At 43.9% G+C, this 22,026-nt stretch overlaps 1 protein-coding gene across 2 annotated transcripts in view; it reads left to right on the top strand.

The window, feature by feature from the left end:
* Positions 1–21,694, top strand: part of LOC124711696 (UDP-glycosyltransferase UGT5-like) — a 76,987-nt gene extending 55,293 nt beyond the window's left edge. For both annotated transcript variants that reach the window (XM_047241897.1, XM_047241896.1), the window contains exons 5-6: positions 5,378–5,597; positions 20,040–21,694. In XM_047241897.1, the coding sequence (XP_047097853.1) occupies positions 5,378–5,597; positions 20,040–20,334 (515 nt within the window). In that variant the 3' untranslated portion in view covers positions 20,335–21,694. The remainder of the gene's footprint in view (positions 1–5,377; positions 5,598–20,039) is intronic.
* Positions 21,695–22,026: the final 332 nt, after the last annotated feature.

Raw genomic sequence — 22,026 nt, 5'->3', positions numbered from 1 at the left:
CCATCCGAACAAGAAATACATCGTTCTTAAGTCCTACAGACATCTTCTGACGCAACTTGACCATTGCCTGCACTAAACTAATATACTCATATTACAACAATACTTAAATAAAGGAATATTATAAACATTCTCTCATAATCAGTCCATTTACAATAATGAAAATAAAGGTTTGTTCATAAATAAATAAGCTAGCAATCTTTTCAAAGTGTCTTAAATGACAACAGACTATCGTTTAATATAGTTTAAACAGTTATTAGTGTCTTTTGGTCCTCTTTCCAATGCTGGTCCCAGCTAAATCACTTCTTAAATTACTATGATTTTGTATTACACAGGCGCGTGGGATTAGCTGAGCGGTCTAAGGCGCTGCAGTCATGGACTGTGCTGCTGGTCCCGGCGGAGGTTCGAGTCCTCCCTCGGGCATAGGTGTGTGTGTTTGTCCTTAGGATAATTTAGGTTAAGTAGTGTGTAAGCTTAGGGACTGATGACCTTAGTAGTTAAGTCCCATAAGATTTCACACACATTTCAACATTCGTATTACACATTTAATCATTAGTTAAACGAATATCTAGCAAAATTAGTAACATACTCATTAAATAATGACACAAGTATGACAAGATTTGATGAATTCATGCTGCAATCATTTGCTGTGTTATTGCGGAGAATACGATGTCCTGAAGGACATTTGCGTCCTGCAAAAGATAGAAAAGATGTCATGAATCAATAAATAAGATAGTTACAGGGATGCTAGCTATAGTGCTATGCTATCATCTGATTTATCGTTTGGTAAAACTGCCTGACGCATTCAAAAAGTGTTAATTTAGAGGTTCACTGTGTAAATATTTAGTCATTCTAAAATATTAACTTCTGTAGTTTTAAACATATTAAAAATATGTCAGTGGATAGCCCTCATTTTTCTGACTTTGCAAATGTACTCAGATTTGCTTCATTATTTAACTTTGATTTATTGTCGAATTTCTAACTGTTGTAACTTAGCCATCTTTGAGATTATCTGAAAGTCCGCCATTACTGGTGCATTCCGCGTCCTGCTAAGCGAGCGGCCACTGTCCAACTCCTCTTTCTGGGATTTTCCGCATTTCTGGCCACAATGTTCATCTTCATACCTGGCTCTCCCATATGTCACTTAGCTACTCAAGCCAAAGTGCAACCGAGCGAGGTGGCACAGTGGTTAAACACTGGACTCGCATTCGGGAGGGCGACGGTTCAATCCCGCGTCCGGCCATCCTGATTTAGGTTTTCCGTGATTTCCCTAAATTGCTCCAGGCAAATGCCGGGATGGTTCCTTTCAAAGGGCACGGCCGACTTCCTTCCCCGTCCTTTCCTAATCGGATGAGACCGATGACCTCGCTGTCTGGTCTCCTTCCCCAAAAACAATCCAATCCAATCCAAAGTGCAGCCCTGGCCCTGGAACCAGAAGGCTTCACAAACAAATGTATCTCACCTTGACCAATTGCAGAGGGCCGATTAGCTCCCGTACATACACATAACGTTACAATTTGGTTTGCGTTCTCACTCGAAACATACGATTACTGCTTATATGACTGGATGGTGTCTGTTTTTTTGGATATGTCAGAAATAACAGACACCATACAATCATATAGTTTATTTTCCTTGATTGGCACTGAATCAACCACCTTGACTGGGGATGCACAATTACTTTCTACCTAAGTAGTGAGCACAGATTACACAGGCAGGGACTGTGGATGGGTAGTGCTAGCTGGGAGTGTGGGTCGGTTAAGAAGCGTGCCGTGCAGTTACTTTATAAACACTGTGTCTGGGTGGTGTGGTGCTTAACACAACTGCCTAATAAGCAGAAGATCCCAGGTTCGATTCCCTGTCTGGCACAGCTTTTTGCTCATCGTCACTTATTCTGCATAAAGTCTCGATGCCGCTGGCATCAATAATTCCCTCCCTTTCCATTCCTTTCTTTTCCTTTTCTTTCTTTCCCCACCACCTTCAGTTTACATTAGCGCCTAATGAACAACTCATTTAATGTCATTCTTTGAATTAATCGAGGCTGTAGAGCTTACAGAAAAGAAGTCAACAAACAAAACTACAGTTTATTGATCTCAAACTTGTAGCTAGGGTAACAGGGAGAGCACAACTGTAATTCTAGCTCATTGTCTCACTAAATGCTGATATCCAACTTGCCCTTAGGTAATGAGGTCATAATGGCTGTGTGCCGAAGAAACCCAAATAACGTGATAAGATGCTTTTTACCTCACTTCGTCTATCGCTACTCCTCTCCTTGTCGGTTATGGATTGTTCCATCATTAGTATAATTTGCTAATCTGTCAGATAGAGTTCATTAAGCACAATGGATTCAGGTGTTACTATTACTGAATTACAGTGACAGAACCATCTCACGAGATTCGAACAAACATTCAACTATCATGAACGCTTCAGTCTTAGACGACTTTCCTCACTTGCAAACTAATATTCAGTATTTTTCCGACATGCGGTTAACATATGTAGACTCCACTGTTACTACAACTGCTATGGTGCATGCAAAAACAAACAGCCATTAAATTCAAAGTTCACCCAAGAGATAGCTGAACCTCATGTTGTTCTACCTCAGAGAGGTTTAATTTCTTCTCCTATCCATCGAGAAGCAGCAACAATGACTTCACACACTGAACTGGTAATTATGACTTCATTTCCCATTCTTGTCCAACACGAAATAAATACCTAGTCGAATGGGTAGATGAACCCCATTCTTCCTTCCTTCTTTCCTTGCACTCTGCCCCTGTGAGACCAGTTGAGGAACTACATGACTCACCAGTAGTGTCTCCTGCAACTGAAACTGACAGTGGTCGGGAGAGCTGTGTGCCGACCACAAGCGCGTACATATCCGCACGGCTGAGGAAGACACGGCGGTCGGTAGACACCGTTGGGCCTTCCGAGGCCTGTGCGAACCGAGTTAACTTTTATTGGCCCACCAGGAATTGCTCTGACGGCAGTCTAATTCTTGTCTTAGAACAAATGTGTCATTTCCGTTTGTCTCATTGCATATTTCTTTTAGTTAGCTTCTGTGACATAGTGTAGTAGATTTTTCTATGAATGGTCCAAATTTCGTCAAGCTGTGTTATTTCGCAGCAACACAGCAAGTGAAAGTTACTTTTCTCCTCAGGTTTTTCACACCAGTGTACTTACTCATTTTACATGTTATAAATTTGATGTTCCTGTCACAGAACATCTTGCGCGATCGTGTTTCGGTTTATGATTTGACACTGTACTATGATGAGAAATGTGGAGGTCTACTTTACCAGTAACGAGTAAGCAAATTCATTTAAGAGTTGCCGTTAATTTATAAGGTGTCAGACAAATAACACACCTTCCATTGAATTCCTGAAACAATTCCGGTTAAATCGATATGTCACAAGACACAGTTATATGAAAATTTTATTGTTAGGCAAATCGAATAAACAAGCTAACATTTCGTGAATATAAGCCACTAAGGGTCGCACTATGAATTGCACAAAAGTAATTTCCCAGACGCAAGCTAAGAGACACAGTTCTGAGGAAAGGAGAATTTTGCAGTGTCAATGCCCGTCCCATGTTCGGTCGAAACCTTCACAGCGGGACATAAAGCAGACACAATGCGGTGCCGTAGCCACTGTGCAGACCGCCGGCAACAGCTGCCCTTGTCCCAGGAAGACACCCAGTAAATCCACCTTTTAACGACGATCGTTCACAAAGCCGTTAGCAGGAACACGGCTCGAAATGGCAGATAAACGTCCAGAAAAAACCAACTCAAAACATTGGTGACTAACTGTGGCCACCTGCGTTAAAACACACGTCGAAAAAAGCTGTTTGTCTCGGAATTGCGTAGCAGAAATTAAACTCTGCCCTACGAAAGAAACGACGCCTATGACAGGCTACAGAAACTCTAGTGGGTGGAGTTACAACAAGTACGAAAACTGTGACTGGCCAGAAAGAGAAAGCGGGACCACCAGCAATGGTAGAGGCAAAATGAAGACAGAAAACTCCTCTCTTCTCTTGCAGCAAATCGTCGAGTGTTTGAGCAAGGCGACTCGCGTATTTTTGCCGTACTTTCAACTACGCCCTGTAGTTAAACATATTCATGAGTGTCGGGCTTAATTGAAGCAAACTGATGATATATCCAATTTAATGAAAAGAATTGTTCAGCCACTGTAGAGTGCTTTATGCTCTGATGTTATTGAATGGTTTTAATTGTTTACTTCTTTTTGATTGCTCTTTACCAACCCCATCCATTATTTGGTTATTTTAATTGTGAATTTATTGCAGTTGATGTCTCTGGCCCCAAATGTATTTAATTTGTTTGTATTCTACAGACCCACAGGTGCGGTTAAAGACCAGCTCACTATTAAAGTATTCTGGAGTTAGGAATTGATACTAACAGTTTGCGAATAGACAGCATATAAATGTTTCACCATCATGTATGTATTATAATTATGATTGCCATAGCATGAAGTCATACTGAGTGTAAAAACAAACCTTAATAATGGTAAAACCCTTTTAAATTACTCTTTGCCAACGAGTAGTGACGCCATGAACCAGTACACGTTAAAGTTTCTTTTACAGGGTGTGTAATGGAACCGACATTGAGATCATTGTCTGATTACATCACTGCTCATACTGATGCTCTCTTCTGAACTCTGCATGTGTGAGATGGTATCTTCTTACCTTACAGGCCACAGGTTCCCCAAAACACTCTCTGATCATCCTTGCACAACTGTGGTAGGAAGGTAGAGCAGAACAAATCTCACACGTTAGAAATTTGCTGAACGTTGCAATTTTTGTCACTACGCTGGTCGTAATACAAAGGGCAGTGATTACATAACATTATACTTCTAACTGGAAAGCAAGTCACGAACTGAAACTCGTTCGTCGTAATGCAGAGCACAGTTTAACAACGCTTCTCGTCAATAAATGTACTGAGATATTACCGCTGTTTCAGACTGCGAAATTCCAGAACCAGTGACTTGGCAGTCATGACAGCTGTCATCAGCGGAGTTCCTTCCTCAGCCGCAGTGCAGCGCGTGTCTTTTTCCTTTTTGACAGATCAGAGGTCAGGAATTACTGCGCTACCACGTAAGGCCGTGCTACAAACAGCCCCTGAGACGTGGAGATGCTGTCTCCATGTGAGCAGTCCTGTCTTAGGACGCGACGGGATATGCTACTCAACAGGAGGGCTTGAGACATATTCTGCAACATCACAACCCGCCCTGGACCAATTAGCTATAAATATCATAACTGATTCAAGTGATTTATGTTCTTTACAGTGCACCGAAGTCCACAAGTGTGTGTAAGGTACCTGTTTGTATGACTGCTTTGAAGTACCAGAATTAGTGCAGCATGGCGTGGCGTGTTGCAGCCCACAAGAACGTGCGGGCGTTCATCACACACGGCGGACTGCTCAGTACGCAGGAGGCGATGGCGAGGGGTGTGCCGCTGGTCGGCGTGCCCGTCTTCATGGACCAGAAGCTCAACGTGGTGCTCGCCGCCAAGCAGGGCTACGCCGTCAGGGTGGAGCTCCACAACGTCACCGAGGCCTCCATAGGGTGGGCGCTCGGCGAGGTGCTGAACGTCCCCAGGTGAGCAGTGGGCACTGTAAGGGGCTACTTCAACAGGCTACTGTGTGTGTGTGTGTCACATCGCAGTGCGGGCTACACAAAGAGAGGTAGGGAGATACAAATATACAGAGAGAGTGAGATGGGGTGGGGTATGGGGAGAGGATTGGGAAGGAAGCCTGGAGGGAAAGCAGTCTGCTTGTGCAAGACAAAAGGTAGGAGGGACGCACCTCCTTGTAGCCAAAATTTACAGGGTGACAAAGTTTCAGTGCCATTGAGATATGGTCACAGCTCAAGGAAAGCAGTTACACCTAGAAGGAAATGGGATGTGATCATCTGTCAGTGGACAGACAGACTGGTTCAAAATTACACCATACCTTCCCCCACCCCTCCACCCCCTGTGATGTGGTTGTGCTATAATGGGGAAGCTCACAACATCTTTGGAATAAATTTGTGCCTACCCCGAGCAATACCCAACAGTGTAAGTAATGTTGTGGTATCAGACGCCAAATGTGGTGTGAAGACACCAAATGTAGTGGATGGGTGCCAGGAGGTACCGTATTAAAACTAGGCAACAATTTTCCAGATGATTTATTTGCTTCCACTACAGTGCTCCGTTCACCTCAGTCTGTATCACTGGGCCCCGCAATGCTGAGGAAGCACCCCAGTGGCCCATGTAATGCAAAGCTGTGTCAAGCCAGCCTTGTACACTGGCGGAGTGCGTCGTCATCGTTGCAGTTGACTCAGTGTTCTGCGTCCCTGCCGACTCAGAGCCGCTCAGTGTGAGCTCCAGGCGGCCAGCTGCGTCCACCTCGCCGGCGTGGCTGAGATCACGGCGACGAACAAGCGTCCACTATCCACCATCTGAAGCTGCAGCCCTCGCCTGGGGAAGTCTCTGACGTGTGTTGGGAGCCGAGACGACTGCATGCAGTAGCGAGCTGAGGAGTGGCCTGCTGCTGGCTGGCGGATCCCGCATCGGCCTCAGAGGGTCGAACCAATGACCTGCCATGGAATGGGAGGCTGTCACCCCATCTGTTGCTGAGTGTAGCCCATCATGTGACACGTCTCGCCGTCCAGGAGAGCTGCCACACTTGAATGACTCGTTAGAAAACAACACCTATTTATACTCAGCTGTGCGCCTTTTTTTGCCAAGCGTGCCGGTTCACGTCATGTACGCATAACACTTAGGTTGGCCAGTGGCCCCCTTCTGTCTGTGACTTGCGCCATGCAAACTGCTGTGTGCGCTCTCTCCGCAGTTCTACGCCCCTGTGGACTCTATTTGCCTTTGCAACTGCTGGTATGCGTAGCTTACTACAATCTGGCCCACACCTGGCTGTAACTCATGCTCTGAATATTGCACAAAACTAACTTTCCCTATGCTAAACGGTGGTGCCACTACATTATTCCCCTCTTCGGAAAGACCCAGTCCCCAGGTTGTCCTTTAACTAACTCTTGAACTTATTTGGATAGTCACTTATGACATACTTACTTACTATTAGAAAACTTAAATGTGGTCTAGTGCCCCTTAAAACCATGACATGAAACGAAATGTAAAAATTCCTCACTGGATGACCACTGCTCTATCAACCCCTTACCTGCTCGTCTCACGCCCTCGGTATTCAATTCACTGAGACTTGGACTACCCTCAGATCCCTCTGGGAATTGGTTCTCCACCTGATCAGAAAGAAAGCAACACATAACAAAAGGCTTCGATGACACTTGGCACAGAGGTGATCAAAATGATCGTTATTTGCCGTTGCTTTCCCTATACTGAACGACATGTCGAACAAGCTGTTCAGCTGATATGCGCCCTCTTGCTCTAAAACAAACTGGTTTACATATCTCAACAGACCTGGCTCCAGAGTTTGATTTAACAAGGTCAGATTCTGCCTTGGCAAAAACTCTAACGTGGTTTCTGGCCAGTACAGCTGTGGCTGCGTAACATTCAATTGCGCGACTCCTGAAACTGACGCTGGAAGGTGGAAGATTGGTCCTATTATGTTACACTTGATTACAATTCCGCTCCCCTCGGGCTCTATACGTTTCGCTTCTGCAAGTTCTCCCCGCTCAAAACAACTTGCTACTACTACTACTAAATTTTCGTAGGTGGAGAAGATCCAGTGCATCCCGACCCTTTGCAAGCTCAACTTTGGCTCTGCGATGTCCCTTGGACAGTCTATTCCTTTCCTCTAGGTAAAAATGATTGAAACGTGCATGTGTCCCATATTTTTAGCTTCACAGATTTTCCTCCAACATTCACTATTTTTGATCCAAACCCAACACCGATTGTGTGACTACTTCCATCCTTAAATTTACATTACATGAACTGGTGCAATAAACACGATTTTCCTGACCCAGCACTGTCGATAGCCAAAAATTTAAACAGGAAATCGTACGACGTTGACATCGTTCAACACATATTCATTACAACTTTGCTGCAGAATTTACTCAGACGCATTTATTTCTCCAGAACCACGTTTGATTTCTCCTCCAACAACTCTCCACGTACGTCAGATGCTACACTTTCCTTTGAGTAACCTGAGGTCAGGGATCACCATCACCCTTCCCCCCTCTTCAAAAAGACTGCTGCCCCTAGCAGGCTCGCAGTACTCGAAAACGCATATAAAATACAATGCCCAATTAATCTATGCAAACTCAATGATACATGACATGAAAATAAAAAGAAACTGCAAATACTCTACTACTTTCTTGATCGCAAAGCATACGGTACTTCATGATGTACTCTCTATTCCTGGTCTTACTCTGCGCTTAGCACCTCTCTTCACTCTCTTTTTCTTCCTCTTTCCTTCCCGTGACACGCCTGGAATCACATCCGGGCAACCCTTAAATGGCCGTGACCGCCCACGTGTACTATCATCGTTCTAGTTTAGTTGGTAGCTGCAGCTTAACGTTAATGGGAGATGTGATTTCAACAACTTGGTATGGCCCTTGATACCTCGTGAGGAACTTCTTCGTTTTCCCTTTTTGCGTGTAGGGGCTGGACAGCATTACCCATTGCCCCACTTTATACTGCGGTAAACTTCTTTTCCGCTTTACTGCGTCTTCTTGCCTTTCCAAAGTTTTCGTATTCGCCTTTTTTACCCATTTCCAAACATCCCAAATTGTCCTTGCGAATTGACGTGCAGATTCACCGGTCCTTCCTTTCTGTAGCTTCACTAAATCAAACGGTGATGGCATTTTTCACCCATACACTACCTCATATGGAGACAAACCGGTGTTTCTATGGACTTTTACATTGTATACGCATAGAGTAAGCTTCAAATACTCGTCCCACTGATGGTGATGAGAATCCACATAAAACCTCAGCATCTTCCCGATTGTTCTGTGTACCCGTTCTGTCCTTCTGTCGGTCTGTGGATGCAATGCGCTCGTCCTCAACTTCTTTACGTTCAACAATTTACACAGCTCCTTCATTAAATCCGACATGAAGTTGGTGTCTTGGTCAGTAATTATTGTCTCTGGTACACCAAACTTCAAAATCCAGTTGTTTACTAACGCTTGTGCGACCATTGCTGCCTGTTGATTTGGCATAGCTACCATCTCCACATACCTCGAAAAATGGTCTATTATTGTCAGAACGAATCTGTTCGCCGATGGAGTTCGCCTAAAAGGTCCTAAGACATAAATCCCCAGAAAAGAAAATGGACATGTCGCTTCTAGTAATCGTTGTAGCTGAATCTGTTTCCAACTCAAATCTGCTCTCTGCGCACATGGTATACAATTCTTGACATACTAATCCACATCTCCTTTGCTGCCTCTCCACCAATACCTCTCCGCCACTCTCCTATTCGTTGCTCTACACCCTCCATGACCGGATAACACGTGATCATGTGCTTCCTTTAAAACCTCATCCCTCAACTTCGCTGTCACTACTACCCTTGGCCCTAACTTCGTTTCCCTGCGCAGAAGACCGTCGTACACATTAAATTGTGCCTGTGTCCAATACAATTTACAATCGTTGTCGACATCTTTTAATTCTTGCCATACTGCTATGACTTCCACTTTTTCCACCTTCCTACTTAGTGCATCCGCATTACCATGCTTCTACCCAGACTTGTGCACCACCTCGTAGTCGAATTCACTAAGCCTCACAGTCCATCTAACGAGTCTAGTGGACGGATCCTTCAGCACCAACAACCACTTCAATGCAGCATGATCTGTCACTACCCGAAATCTTCTCCCATATAAACAACATTTAAAATATGTGATTCCATAGATTATGCTAAGCATCTACCTCTCTGTTGTTGAGTAATTCTTCTCTGCTGCATATAACTGCCTAGACGAATAAGCTACAGGATGTTCTCAATTTCCTGACTAAGAACCCACCCTAATGCTTGATTCAATGCATCACATGCTAGTATAGACTCCTTCTCAAAATCTGGAAACACAAGAACCGGACTTGATGTTAACACTTCTTTCTGTTTGTCAAACGCTTTTTGACACTCTTCTGTCCACTCAAATTTCACACCCTTCCGTAACATTCGCGTCAATGGCTATGCTATATCTGAAAAATCCTTCACGAACTTTCGATAGAAATTGCAAAGTACGTTGAAAGACTGCACTTCCTTAACTGTTTTCGGTTCCCGAAAATCCCTTACAGCCTGTACCACCCTCGGATCTGTTCACACTCCGTCCTTACTGCTAATATGACCCAAATATTTTACTTCTTCTAATGCTAAATGACACTTCTCTAGGCTCAACGTCAAACGAGCTGCTCGTAACCGCATAAAGACTTCCCTTAACCGCTGTCTATGTTGCTCCATACTACTTGAAAACACTATAATGTCATCCAAATAGACAGGACACTGCCGTGGTTTCAAACTCCTCAAGACACTGTCTAGCAACCTCTGAAAGGTTGCCGGAGCGTTTTTCAACCCGAATGGCATTCTAATGTACTGGTAATAGGCTCCAGGTGTAGAGAAAGCAGTTTTTTGGACGATCCTCTGGAGCCACATCTAACTGATGATAACCACTTGTCAAATCCATTGTAGAAAAGTTCTGGCACTGTCCTAAGTGATCCAAAGTCTCCGATATGTTTGGAATAGGGCATGCGTTCGTTACTGTCTTATTTATGAGGTATCGGTAGTCACAACAGAACCTGCATTTCTTAGTTCCATCCGCAGAGTTTTAGGCACAACGACAATGCCCGCTCCCCAGCAACTACACTCTTGGAAATTGAAATAAGAACACCGTGAATTCATTGTCCCAGGAAGGGGAAACTTTATTGACACATTCCTGGGGTCAGATACATCACATGATCACACTGACAGAACCACAGGCACATAGACACAGGCAACAGAGCACGCACAATGTCGGCACTAGTACAGTGTATATCCACCTTTCGCAGCAATGCAGGCTGCTATTCTCCCATGGAGACGATCGTAGAGATGATGGATGTAGTCCTGTGGAACGGCTTGCCATGCCATTTCCACCTGGCGCCTCAGTTGGACCAGCGTTCGTGCTCGACGTAGAGACCGCGTGAGACGACGCTTCATCCAGTCCCAAACATGCTCAATGGGGGACAGATCCGGAGATCTTGCTGGCCAGGGTAGTTGACTTACACCTTCTAGAGCACGTTGGGTGGCACGGGATACATGCGGACGTGCATTGTCCTGTTGGAACAGCAAGTTCCCTTGCCGGTCTAGGAATGGTAGAACGATGGGTTCGGTGACGGTTTGGATGTACCGTGCACTATTCAGTGTCCTCTCGACGATCACCAGTGGTGTACGGCCAGTGTAGGAGATCGCTCCCCACACCATGATGCCGGGTGTTGGCCCTGTGTGCCTCGGTCGTATGCAGTCCTGATTGTGGCGCTCACCTGCACGGCGCCAAACACGCATACGACCATCATTGGCACCAAGGCAGAAGCGACTCTCATCGCTGAAGACGACACGTCTCCATTCGTCCCTCCATTCACGCCTGTCGCGACACCACTGGAGGCGGGCTGCACGATGTTGGGGCGTGAGCGGAAGACGGCCTAACGGTGTGCGGGACCGTAGCCCAGCTTCATGGAGACGGTTGCGAATGGTCCTCGCCGATACCCCAGGAGCAACAGTGTCCCTAGTTTGCTGGGAAGTGGCGGTGCGGTCCCCTACGGCACTGCGTAGGATCCTACGGTCTTGGCGTGCATCCGTGCGTCGCTGCGGTCCGATCCCAGGTCGACGGGCACGTGCACCTTCCGCCGACCACTGGCGACAACATCGATGTACTGTGGAGACCTCACGCCCCACGTGTTGAGCAATTCGGCGGTACGTCCACCCGGCCTCCCGCATGCCCACTATACGCCCTCGCTCAAAGTCCGTCAACTGCACATACGGTTCACGTCCACGCTGTCGCGGCATGCTACCAGTGTTAAAGACTGCGATGGAGCTCCGTATGCCACGGCAAACTGGCTGACACTGACGGCGGCGGTGCACAAATGCTGCGCAGCTAGCGCCATTCGACGGCCAACACCGCGGTTCCTGGTGTGTCCGCTGTGCCGTGCGTGTGATTATTGCTTGTACAGCCCTCTCGCAGTGTCCGGAGCAAGTATGGTGGGTCTGACACACCGGTGTCAATGTGTTCTTTTTTCCATTTCCAGGAGTGTATTACTATTCTCTGTTATACCGTCTGCAAGCTGCTGATCAATGAAATCTCCACAATCGGCTGCAAATACCTCGGTATTCTGTATGGTTTAGGATAAACAGGCGCTTCATTCCCTGTTGGTATCCTATGTTGAACTAATGGAGTTGCTGGTAACGGCCCTTGCGGAAAAAAAACAAATTCTTAAATTACCATAATAATTCTTCCATATGCTCTCTCTCTCCTCCTTTCAGATGCTTAATTTTGTCACGCAATGTAGTTCTAACGGCATTTACTGTTGGTCGCTTCGCCTACATCTCGAACACCAGTCTTCGTCATCTGGCACATCCAAATTCGCTACTAAAACTCCTTTCCTCAAATTCGCGTTTACAGCGTTAAAATTATCCACGTTCACGGAGACTACTCGCCCGTCGTTCCCCTCCACTACGTTTCACAAAACAACCCAGTGAACCCAAAACTTCATTATCCTCCAATGGTTCAATAACACATACTGTACCCACAGGCAGATTCGACTCCAGACTTACCCAAAGTGACTTCATGGCGCCACTGGACACACGCTCATGCGAATTAAGCCTTAATGCTAATGTACGCGGTTCAATTGGTTTGTTCATTACGTTTAGCGCCCCTCGCGATAGCTCTGCATTCACAACAGTTTCCCCTAGCGGAAATAACATTCCAACAAGTTCCACAGTTTGTTGTCCAATGCCAATTTTGGCATGATGTTGATGCAAAAAATCTACTCCTAGAATCATGTCGTAGCCCTCGCTTACCCATGCATGCATTAAATCGGATTTTTCTATGCGAAAGTCATTTTTCACCGACCCCAAAGGCGTGACTTCCTTATCCCCCACTCCACGCAACCTAAAACTTCCTTCGTCCCTTTATATTCTTAGTAGCCACTAACACTTGCGCTCTTGTGTCCAACGAACTCTTAAGCTTTTCAGTTCCTACGGATCCTACCACTGAACATTCCACCCCTGCATACTTATTCGTAGCATTGAAATTAAACGGGAGCTCCCTTAGGTGGGTCTTGGGCTCCCTCTGTCGTTTAACACTTGTCCCCCTCTCCTATCTCCACTTGTCCATCCTCCATGCAGCTGATTTCCACCCCTTACTCTATTCATCGGTGACTGGGTACATTGCCTCTGCACATGTCCCTTACGAGCACACTTATAACATTTTACACCCACTGCAAATACTGTTTGCATCTTGCGTACCCCTGTTGCCACATCTATTTCCTCACATTGAATTGTCTGCTGAATGGCTGAATACAATTCTTCCGGAGTCCCTTCACGCACTTTCCGTGACTTATGCGCCGGTAACCCTCTCAAAAATACATCAAGTGCCCTTTGCTCAGCCTCCTGCAACAGAACACTAATCGCTTCATAGCTCTGACCCAACTCGTAAGTATACTCAGTAATTTCCCTCAACCTGTCCGCAAATTTCTGCGCCATCTCCCTCTGACTCTTTGTCATTGTACTTAACCTCTCCCTAAAGCACCGAGTGCTATTCTGTTTCTTGTAGCTTTGTAAAAGCGCTTCCTTTAACTGCTTAGACTGTCCTGCCTTCCTTAAGGCCTCAGAACACCTTACATATGTTTTCGCTTCGCCCGTTAGTCTAATCACAGCTATATATAACAACTGATCATCAGACCACCATTCATCACCGCTGAAGTCTCCAAGTCTCCACAAACGAACGCACATCCTCAGATGCCTTGGAAAAAAATGGAATAATCAATCTCACAGCGGCTGGATCAATCTCATGCTCTCCAGGCAACAACAACTGATCAGATGTGGTTTCCGGCTCACTTCTAGATCCTAATTCACTTCTCAACTGTGTACTGTCTGCTATCAATTGTGCTACGTTTTCCATCAAAATCCGCCCCACTTCTGGTTCCGACACACATTGTGTCCTTGACTCTGCCATGGTGTTGCTTACGTTCCCAATTAGTCGTTCTGTTCCAGGATTAAGTACAAGAATAACCTGACTTCCTACAGCTCCATATCGTCATACTCAGTATCATCATAAACCATTACAAAAGTAATTAAATGCCACGAAAAAATAATAAATCTTACTGCCTTAATTACACTAACACCCTGACAACAAAAAATAGTATGCCCACGCAAAACATCTAAAATGTGGCTTGCCAGGAGCCATACTCGAAAAAACAAAAAAGAAAGAAAACGTCCAACAATCAAAAAGGACAATTTTGTCAACACTCACCACATCTTGTGACCGTAATGCAGGCAGTGGGTTGGAACGTCGTACTTGACAGACGATATCCGTTATTCTGACACCAAATGTTCAGTATCAGACGCCAAATGTGGCATTAAGACACCAAATGTAGTGGGTGGTTCCAGGAGGTGCTGTATTAAAAAGTGAGAACCTTCAAATTATTTATTTGCTTCCACTACAGTGCTCCGTTCACCTCGGTCTGTGTCACTGGGCCCTGCAATGCATAGGAAGCACCCTAGTGGCCCGTGTAATGCAAAGCTGTGTCAAGCCAGTCCTGTACACCGGCAGACTGCAGCATCATCAGGACGTTGCAGCTGACTGGGCGGTCTGCGTCCCTGCCGACTCAGAGCCGCTCAGTGTGAGCTCCAGGCGGCCAGCTGCGTCCTTCTCCTTGTCGGCATGGCTGAGATCGTGGCGACGAACAAGCGCCCACTATCCGGCGTCCGAATCTGCAGTCCTCGTCTCGGGAAGTCTCCAGCGTGTGTTGGGAGCCGAGACGACTGCCCACGGTAGTGAAACCGAGGAGTGGCCCGCCACTATCTGGCTGCGGATCCTGCGTTGGCCTCAGAGGGTCGAACCAATGACCCACCGTGGACTGGGACGCTGTCGCCCCATCTGTTGCTCCGTGTAGCACGCAGTGTGACACGCCGTGCGGTGCAGGAGAGCTGCCACACTTGAATGACTCTCGTTAGAAAACAACACCTATTTATACTCAACTGTGCGCCTCTCTTTTGCCAAGCGCGACAGTTCGCGTCATGTACGCGTAACACTTAAGTTGGCCAGTGGCCCCCTTCTGCCTGTGACTTGCGCCATACAAACTGCTGTGTGCGCTCTCTCCACAGTTCTACACCCCTGTGGACTCTATTTGCCTTCGCAACTGCTGGTATGCATAGCTTACTGCAATCCGGCCTGCACCTGGCTGTAACTCGTGCTCAGAATGACGCACAAAACTAACTTTCCCTATCCTAAACGGTGGTGCCACTACAGTAGTATGGCTAAGAGGGTAGCATCTCGCTAACCCCTTAAACTAACCACGGCAGATTCGTTAACAACAACACCGATACTCTGCCAATGCATGTCTAAGGCACAAGAAAAAGAAGAGGAATAAGTATGACTATGAGGACTTAGGAGCATCTAGATTTGTGATGTCATAAACAAAGTCTAGTATTAAGCCCCCCCCCCCCCCCAACACACACTCACAGACATTGCACAATGTGTATTAGTTCCCTTTCCTCTCCTACAGTCAGAGCCTAGTAATGTGGCCATCATTAAAACAAAAGAGCCAATTAGAATGTTGCCCCACCTGACCTGTGCTCAAAAGTATCAGAACAACCTCATTTATTTTTCAAAACTACATCACATACTTAGAAAAGTATCTGAAGAGGGAATAATGATGAAAGTGTTGTCAACTATGTTTTCATTGTTGACTTCAAAACATTGTTTATGGATTGGCTGACCAGTTGCGTCGGTAAATTTTATAGAAGTTAACCCTTAGAGACTGAGCGTTATTGTGAACCTAACATGACCAGGCTTCTAACTGCCAAAAACACATATTAGTTAAAATACTGCACAAAGCAAAGCAAATATGCTGTCTCATTTACTGGTACAATGTAATTAATTAGACCTCTTATTGGTACAGGTGACAATACACCTTCACATTAAGTATTTCCACGTCCAAATTGTTCTCAAGCATCATTTTAGTAGGGACAAAGATAATGCATTATAAAATATAGCTGATGAGATTGATCATTCTTGCTATAAATGACTCTGGCCTACTAGAGGCTATGCACAGTAGTAATTTTCGGCAGAGAATGCAATATTTACCAATGAACTATGGTCCAAGGCTCTCTATACGTTTATGGTCTGTATTTTCTATATTGAACTATGAAATGACACCCACATCTTATAAAAACACACAATGTGATAAAACACTTTCACACACACTGCACAGTCAAAACTTTTAACCCATAACCTCTAATCCATAACTTGTAGCCCATAACCCATAAGTACTGTACTCATCCTGTGGAGAATATTTTGCAATTAGAAAATCAGACAAAACGTATGGGTGATGGGTGATGGGCTATAGGTTACAAGTTACAAAGTTCAAGGTTGTTACAGGTTAATAGTTACCAGTTGTGGCCTATGGGTTACAGGTTGTGGGTTAAAGGCTATGCATCAGAGCTTATGGGTTACAGGTTACTAGTTACAGGTCATGTCTCATTGTCTACAAGTTATGGTTATAGGTTACATGATCCCTGACCACTGGTCATGATCACTGATTACAGCTTACCATCATCAACCACTAATTCTCTTCATTGACCATTATCCCATGTTTCAGCAATACTACAATAATTGAGACTCCTAACTCCTAATCAAGATCTAGTAGTTGATATGCCCAGCAGCTATAACCTATCCCATTCCCTGACACATTAAGCAGCTGTCACCCTCATCTATAGGCGATACTCCCAGTCACTGACACTCAGTAAATGAAACACATGACAGATACAAACTGATTTTAATTAGTTACACAATATTCCCTCTGTCTCTATTGCTTACTTTAATGAGGCAATAACAGTGTAATATACATTTCAGAGAGAATGCAGTTTTCCAATTTGTAGCAGCGGAAGATGCTAGTGGTAGACATCTTGATAATATTGCTTCGCAAAGTGCATTCCAATGTATATGGCACCTTTTGCGAAGATGTCATTTGCTAATTTTCAGTGTACATTTAGCTGTAAGTTAGATCTCCAGTAGTGCTGTAGGTAAATTAAATGATGTCTTTAAGTGTGATGTGTGTATTGTAATAAGCTATACAGACAACTCAGATGCACTAATATTTACTTCCGAGGTCCATTGTGTTTTCAAAGAGTGGTATCAATGTGAGACTTTTTATTTTAGAGAACGTTTAGACGTGAGAGTAACATTGGTAATGCTTGGTACATTTTAGGCTGTAAGACAGATCTATAGCAGTGCTCATGTGTGAGTTTTTGCAATCACATTTAGATCAGTTTATTGCATGGCACAAAGATGAAAGTACTGTGAAGTACAGTTGTGTATTAACCAATAATTTATTCGAGTGTCAATATCTGAGTTATGTGCAATTTAATAAGTAATACAGACAATTTAGAGATGGGAATATTTAAGGTCCATAGTGGTTATATAGTATGCAAAATCATACATACTGCATGAAATAACACAAAGTTATTTTGTAGCCAATCTTTCCTGTTTTTCGTCGTTTTTCGTGTTAGTTTTCATATTTGTTGTATTTCATCGTTACTTCTTAATTTCAGGCTTCTTCATTTAAATGTCCTCATGTTTCTTTCCTCTAATATTTCTAGTTTAATTTATAATTCAGTTCTATGCACTCTCTTGTGTAGATCTGTTTTGGTTGAAATACATTATTTTTTCATTTCTTGGTAAGTGTACACCTGTAAATATTTATTTGTTGCATATTTCCTTTCAGTTTTGTATATCCTTCCATTTACGCTAGATCTTTCTAATAATTTTTTTTCAGTTTCCTCTTATAGATAGTTCAGCGTTTTGATTTATTCTCTTTGACATATGCCCATTGTAATTACTCATATTTTGATGCCTTTTTATGTTAGCGAGACATTGGCTTTTCTCTGTCGAAATTCCTTTACGTTCTCTATTGCCTAGATTACCCCAAAGATTATTTTGCATTTCTGCATCTCCTAAAATCTGCAACTGTGAGGCAGTTTACTTGATACACTAGTTTTTCTTCCCAGTTTTCCTGATGGTACACATTATCTTCTTATTTTTCATTGCATGTTCTTAGTATATTTTCTAATACGCAGTCGAAGAGAAATGGACAAAAGCCATCACCTTGTCTTAGACATGTATTTGTTTTAAATGTATTTTATCCATAATGAATGCAATTGAACTCTGTGAGCGTTCCTTCACATGATGTGGAATGATAATCGCTACCAGTGACTGGCTGATATAGTAGGGAATGAGGAGGTTCTCCGCAGAATTGGTCGAGAAGGGAATATACGGAAAACATTGGCAAGAAGAAGGGACAGGATGATAGGACATCTGTTAAGATATCAGGGAATAAGTTCCATAGTACTAGAGGGAGCTGTAAAGGGTAAAAAATGTAGAGGAAGTCAAGAGATTGGAATACATACAGCAGATAACTGAGGATGTAGGTTGCAGTTGCTTCTGTAAGATGAAAAGGTTGGCACAGGAGAGGAATTCAATACAAGGCGATTTTATCGAACAAATGACTGGTTTTGGGGTTCAGATGGTTTACAATCAGTTACATGTTTCCACACTCAGTGTCGGTGATCAGTGTTGAAATCAAAAACAAATATAGTGATGATCATGAAATAGACACAAATGATACATTTCGAAGTGGCTAAGCGACATGTGTTGCAATACTTGATAATACTTATAGTGGAAGGGTGGAGGGCATAGATAACCACTGTATCTATAACAGTAATGCCCCATAATGGAATGATTCTTTGCTATGGGTGCAAGGTCCATCAATTGCCTTGAGTGTGACCTATATACGTCACTAAATCTACAGGGTGTTACAAAAAGGTACAGCCAAACTTTCAGGAAACATTCCTCACACACAAATAAAGAAAAGATGTTATGTGGACATGTGTCAGTAAATGCTTAATTTCCATGTTAGAGCTCATTTTAGTTTCGTCAGTATGTACTGTACAACGTGATCAAATTGTAAATTTTCACAATCAACATGTTTGGGCTGACGATAATCCGCACGCAATTGTGCAATCACGTCATCAACACAGATTTTCTGTGAACGTTTGGGCAGCCATTGTTGGTGATGTTTCGATTGGGCCCCATGTTCTTCCACCTACGCTCAGTGGAGCACGTTATGGTGATTTCATACGGGATACTCTACCTGTGCTGCTAGAGCATGTGCCTTTACAAGTACGACACAACATGTGGTTCATGCACGATGGAGCTCCTGCACATTTCAGTCGAAGTGTTCGTACACTTCTCAACAACAGATTTGGTGACCGATGGATTGGTAGAGGCGGACCAATTCTGTGGCCTCCACGCTCTCCTGACCTCAACCCTCTTGACTTTCATTTATGGGGGCATTCGAAAGCTCTTGTCTACGCAACCCCGGTACCAAATGTAGAGACTCTTCGTGCTCGTATTGTGGATGGTTGTGATACAATACGCCATTCTCCAGGGCTGCATCAGCGCATCAGGGATTCCATGCGACGGAGGGTGGATGCGTGTATCCTCACTAACGGAGGACATTTTGACATTTTGAACATTTCCTGTAACAAAGTGTTTGAAGTCACCCTGGTACGTTCTGTTGCTGTGTATTTCCATTCCACGATTAATGTGATTTGAAGAGAAGTAATAAAATGAGCTCTAACATGGAAAGTAAGCGTTTCCGGACACATGTCCACATAACATATTTTCTTTCTTTGTGTGTGAGGAACGTTTCCTGAAAGTTTGGCCGTACCTTTTTGTAACACCCTGTATAGTATTAGCTTTGAGGATCTTGGTATTGAGGATTTGCTGTGGGGTTTTTGGGGCAGTAGCAAACTGTACCAATGACGTGTTGAGCCCACATAGTGACTGTTGTGAAGGTGTTTTTATGGACACTGGCTCCACCGTTTGCAGGTACCGTGAGAGAGCCCAACACCTGTCCCGCATCTTCAACGACCGGCCGATTCACCCTCTGGACGAGGCTGTCTACTGGACGGAGTACGTGATCCGCCACCAGGGGGCGCCACACCTCAGGTCTGCCGCGCTGGACCTCTCATGGTACCAGTACCTGCTGCTAGATGTCATCGCTGCGCTGCTGCTCGCGCTCCTGGTGGTCAGTTGTGCGATGAGAGCCGTCATGCGGCGTCTGTGCAGAGTTACGGCTCGAACTGGATCCGGAAGAAGAGGAAAATCGACCAAGAAAGACTAACGGTGTCGTGTTCGTCGCAGGAATTTTTCCCAGTGTGCGTGTGGTGTAAATGTGATGTCGCCGTTGGACGGTCTTCCAGAGTAGACGCAGTAGGCAGTTGCTCCGAGTCGCTTGTAGTGCCCTGCAACTAGGCCAACTAGAAACGACTCCCTTTCTACGCAAGGAAGTAAGACAGAGCCTCAGTTCTACTCGTGATGGCACTTCACAACTTATGTGGAACACAACAAAATTTCTCTCGTTTATCCACTGTACTAAAAGAACTTTGCATAAGATTCGAGTTACCCTGTCTGTAACTACCTACCTTCATTAAGGAATACCTAGTACAGAAAATCATCGATTGCAGCTTTGTTGGTGTATCCATGACAATCGTCGCACTTTTACAACACTTTCCTGCATTATGGAGTGGTTTGTGAGGCCACATACTGCTAGTTAGAATGAAAAAAATTTCGAGAGATTGGAAAAAAAAATCAGCCAACAGCCTGCAAACCAAAGGTTTATTTAGCCCTTGACGTAGGTTTCGATATTTCTAAAAATATCTTGTTCAGGAGCATTGGGCCTTGTTACATCGCATGGTGGTAAATTGCATTAGCTGAAGCCGAGCGGCTGTTGTCATATATGAAATTGATATGAAAACCAGAAAGATAGTGTGGTACTGTGAAAAGTGGCAATCTGTTTATCTACATCTAATAAACTACAACAAAAACTAATACATAATATTAAGTGAAATCATGATCCATATTCAGACTCTGGAACATACAAGGTAACATGCTAGGAATGCTCCATGTTCTACCCGTGACAAACACGCCGAAATTTGAACAGCAGGTACACAGAGGACATTAAGGCTTACACGTACAACCGACACACTACATCAGCCATAGCAACACACATACATAATACAGGACACCATTTTGGAAAAATAGAACAAAGTTTCAAAGTACTCCACCGACTAAATAAAGGATATAAAACGGATTTGCTAGAAGAACTGGAGATATATTCACATTACAGAAAATATGTAGAAAATATTAAACGAAAAACTTGAAAGTGAATCAGTGAATTCCTTCAGATGTTTCAATAGTATACTTACATAAAAATAGTGACACATAGAAATAAGCACAATTGTAAAATCGATATAAGTAAATTATGATCCAAATTTTTAAGGTAAATAACCTCTGTTCAAAAACATATCATACTCTGTGGAACACCTATAATGTTATCTCTGTTGACTGCTTGTGGGAACATCTTTGTACCTGTTTTATTTATGTAAGATATTTTCGATGTTTAAAGTGTACAGCAAGTTATGTGTGATGTTTAGTAAGTGTGAGACTCTGCACAAATGGAATAAGAAAAGTCAAAGTACAAATTCTTCTAAATTTCGTCACTAACTTCACAAAAAGATCGACAACCAACTAAAAATCGCATATTTCTTATATACTGCAGTAAAGTCAACGACATGAAGCAGACTCTGCCACAAAGACATCTCAGAAATAGCATAACAACCACAAAAAAACGTACTTGATAATGGAAATTATTTCTCGAAACGAATCGTGTCAAAAATAACATATGGAAAATCATGACTGGTAGCAGAAGAATTATTTATAAACAAACCTATTGTTTTCACTGTCGCAGGCTTTCAGAACCATTTATAATGGATCAAATCAAATATATTGAGCCCTGTTTCAAGAGCGGCACGTA

The sequence above is a fragment of the Schistocerca piceifrons genome, chromosome 8, assembly GCF_021461385.2.
Source record: "Schistocerca piceifrons isolate TAMUIC-IGC-003096 chromosome 8, iqSchPice1.1, whole genome shotgun sequence".
Classification (NCBI taxonomy): domain Eukaryota; kingdom Metazoa; phylum Arthropoda; class Insecta; order Orthoptera; family Acrididae; genus Schistocerca; species Schistocerca piceifrons.
The sequence above is the reverse complement of the archived record's forward strand: the minus strand, read 5'-3'. Positions and strand labels throughout refer to the sequence as shown.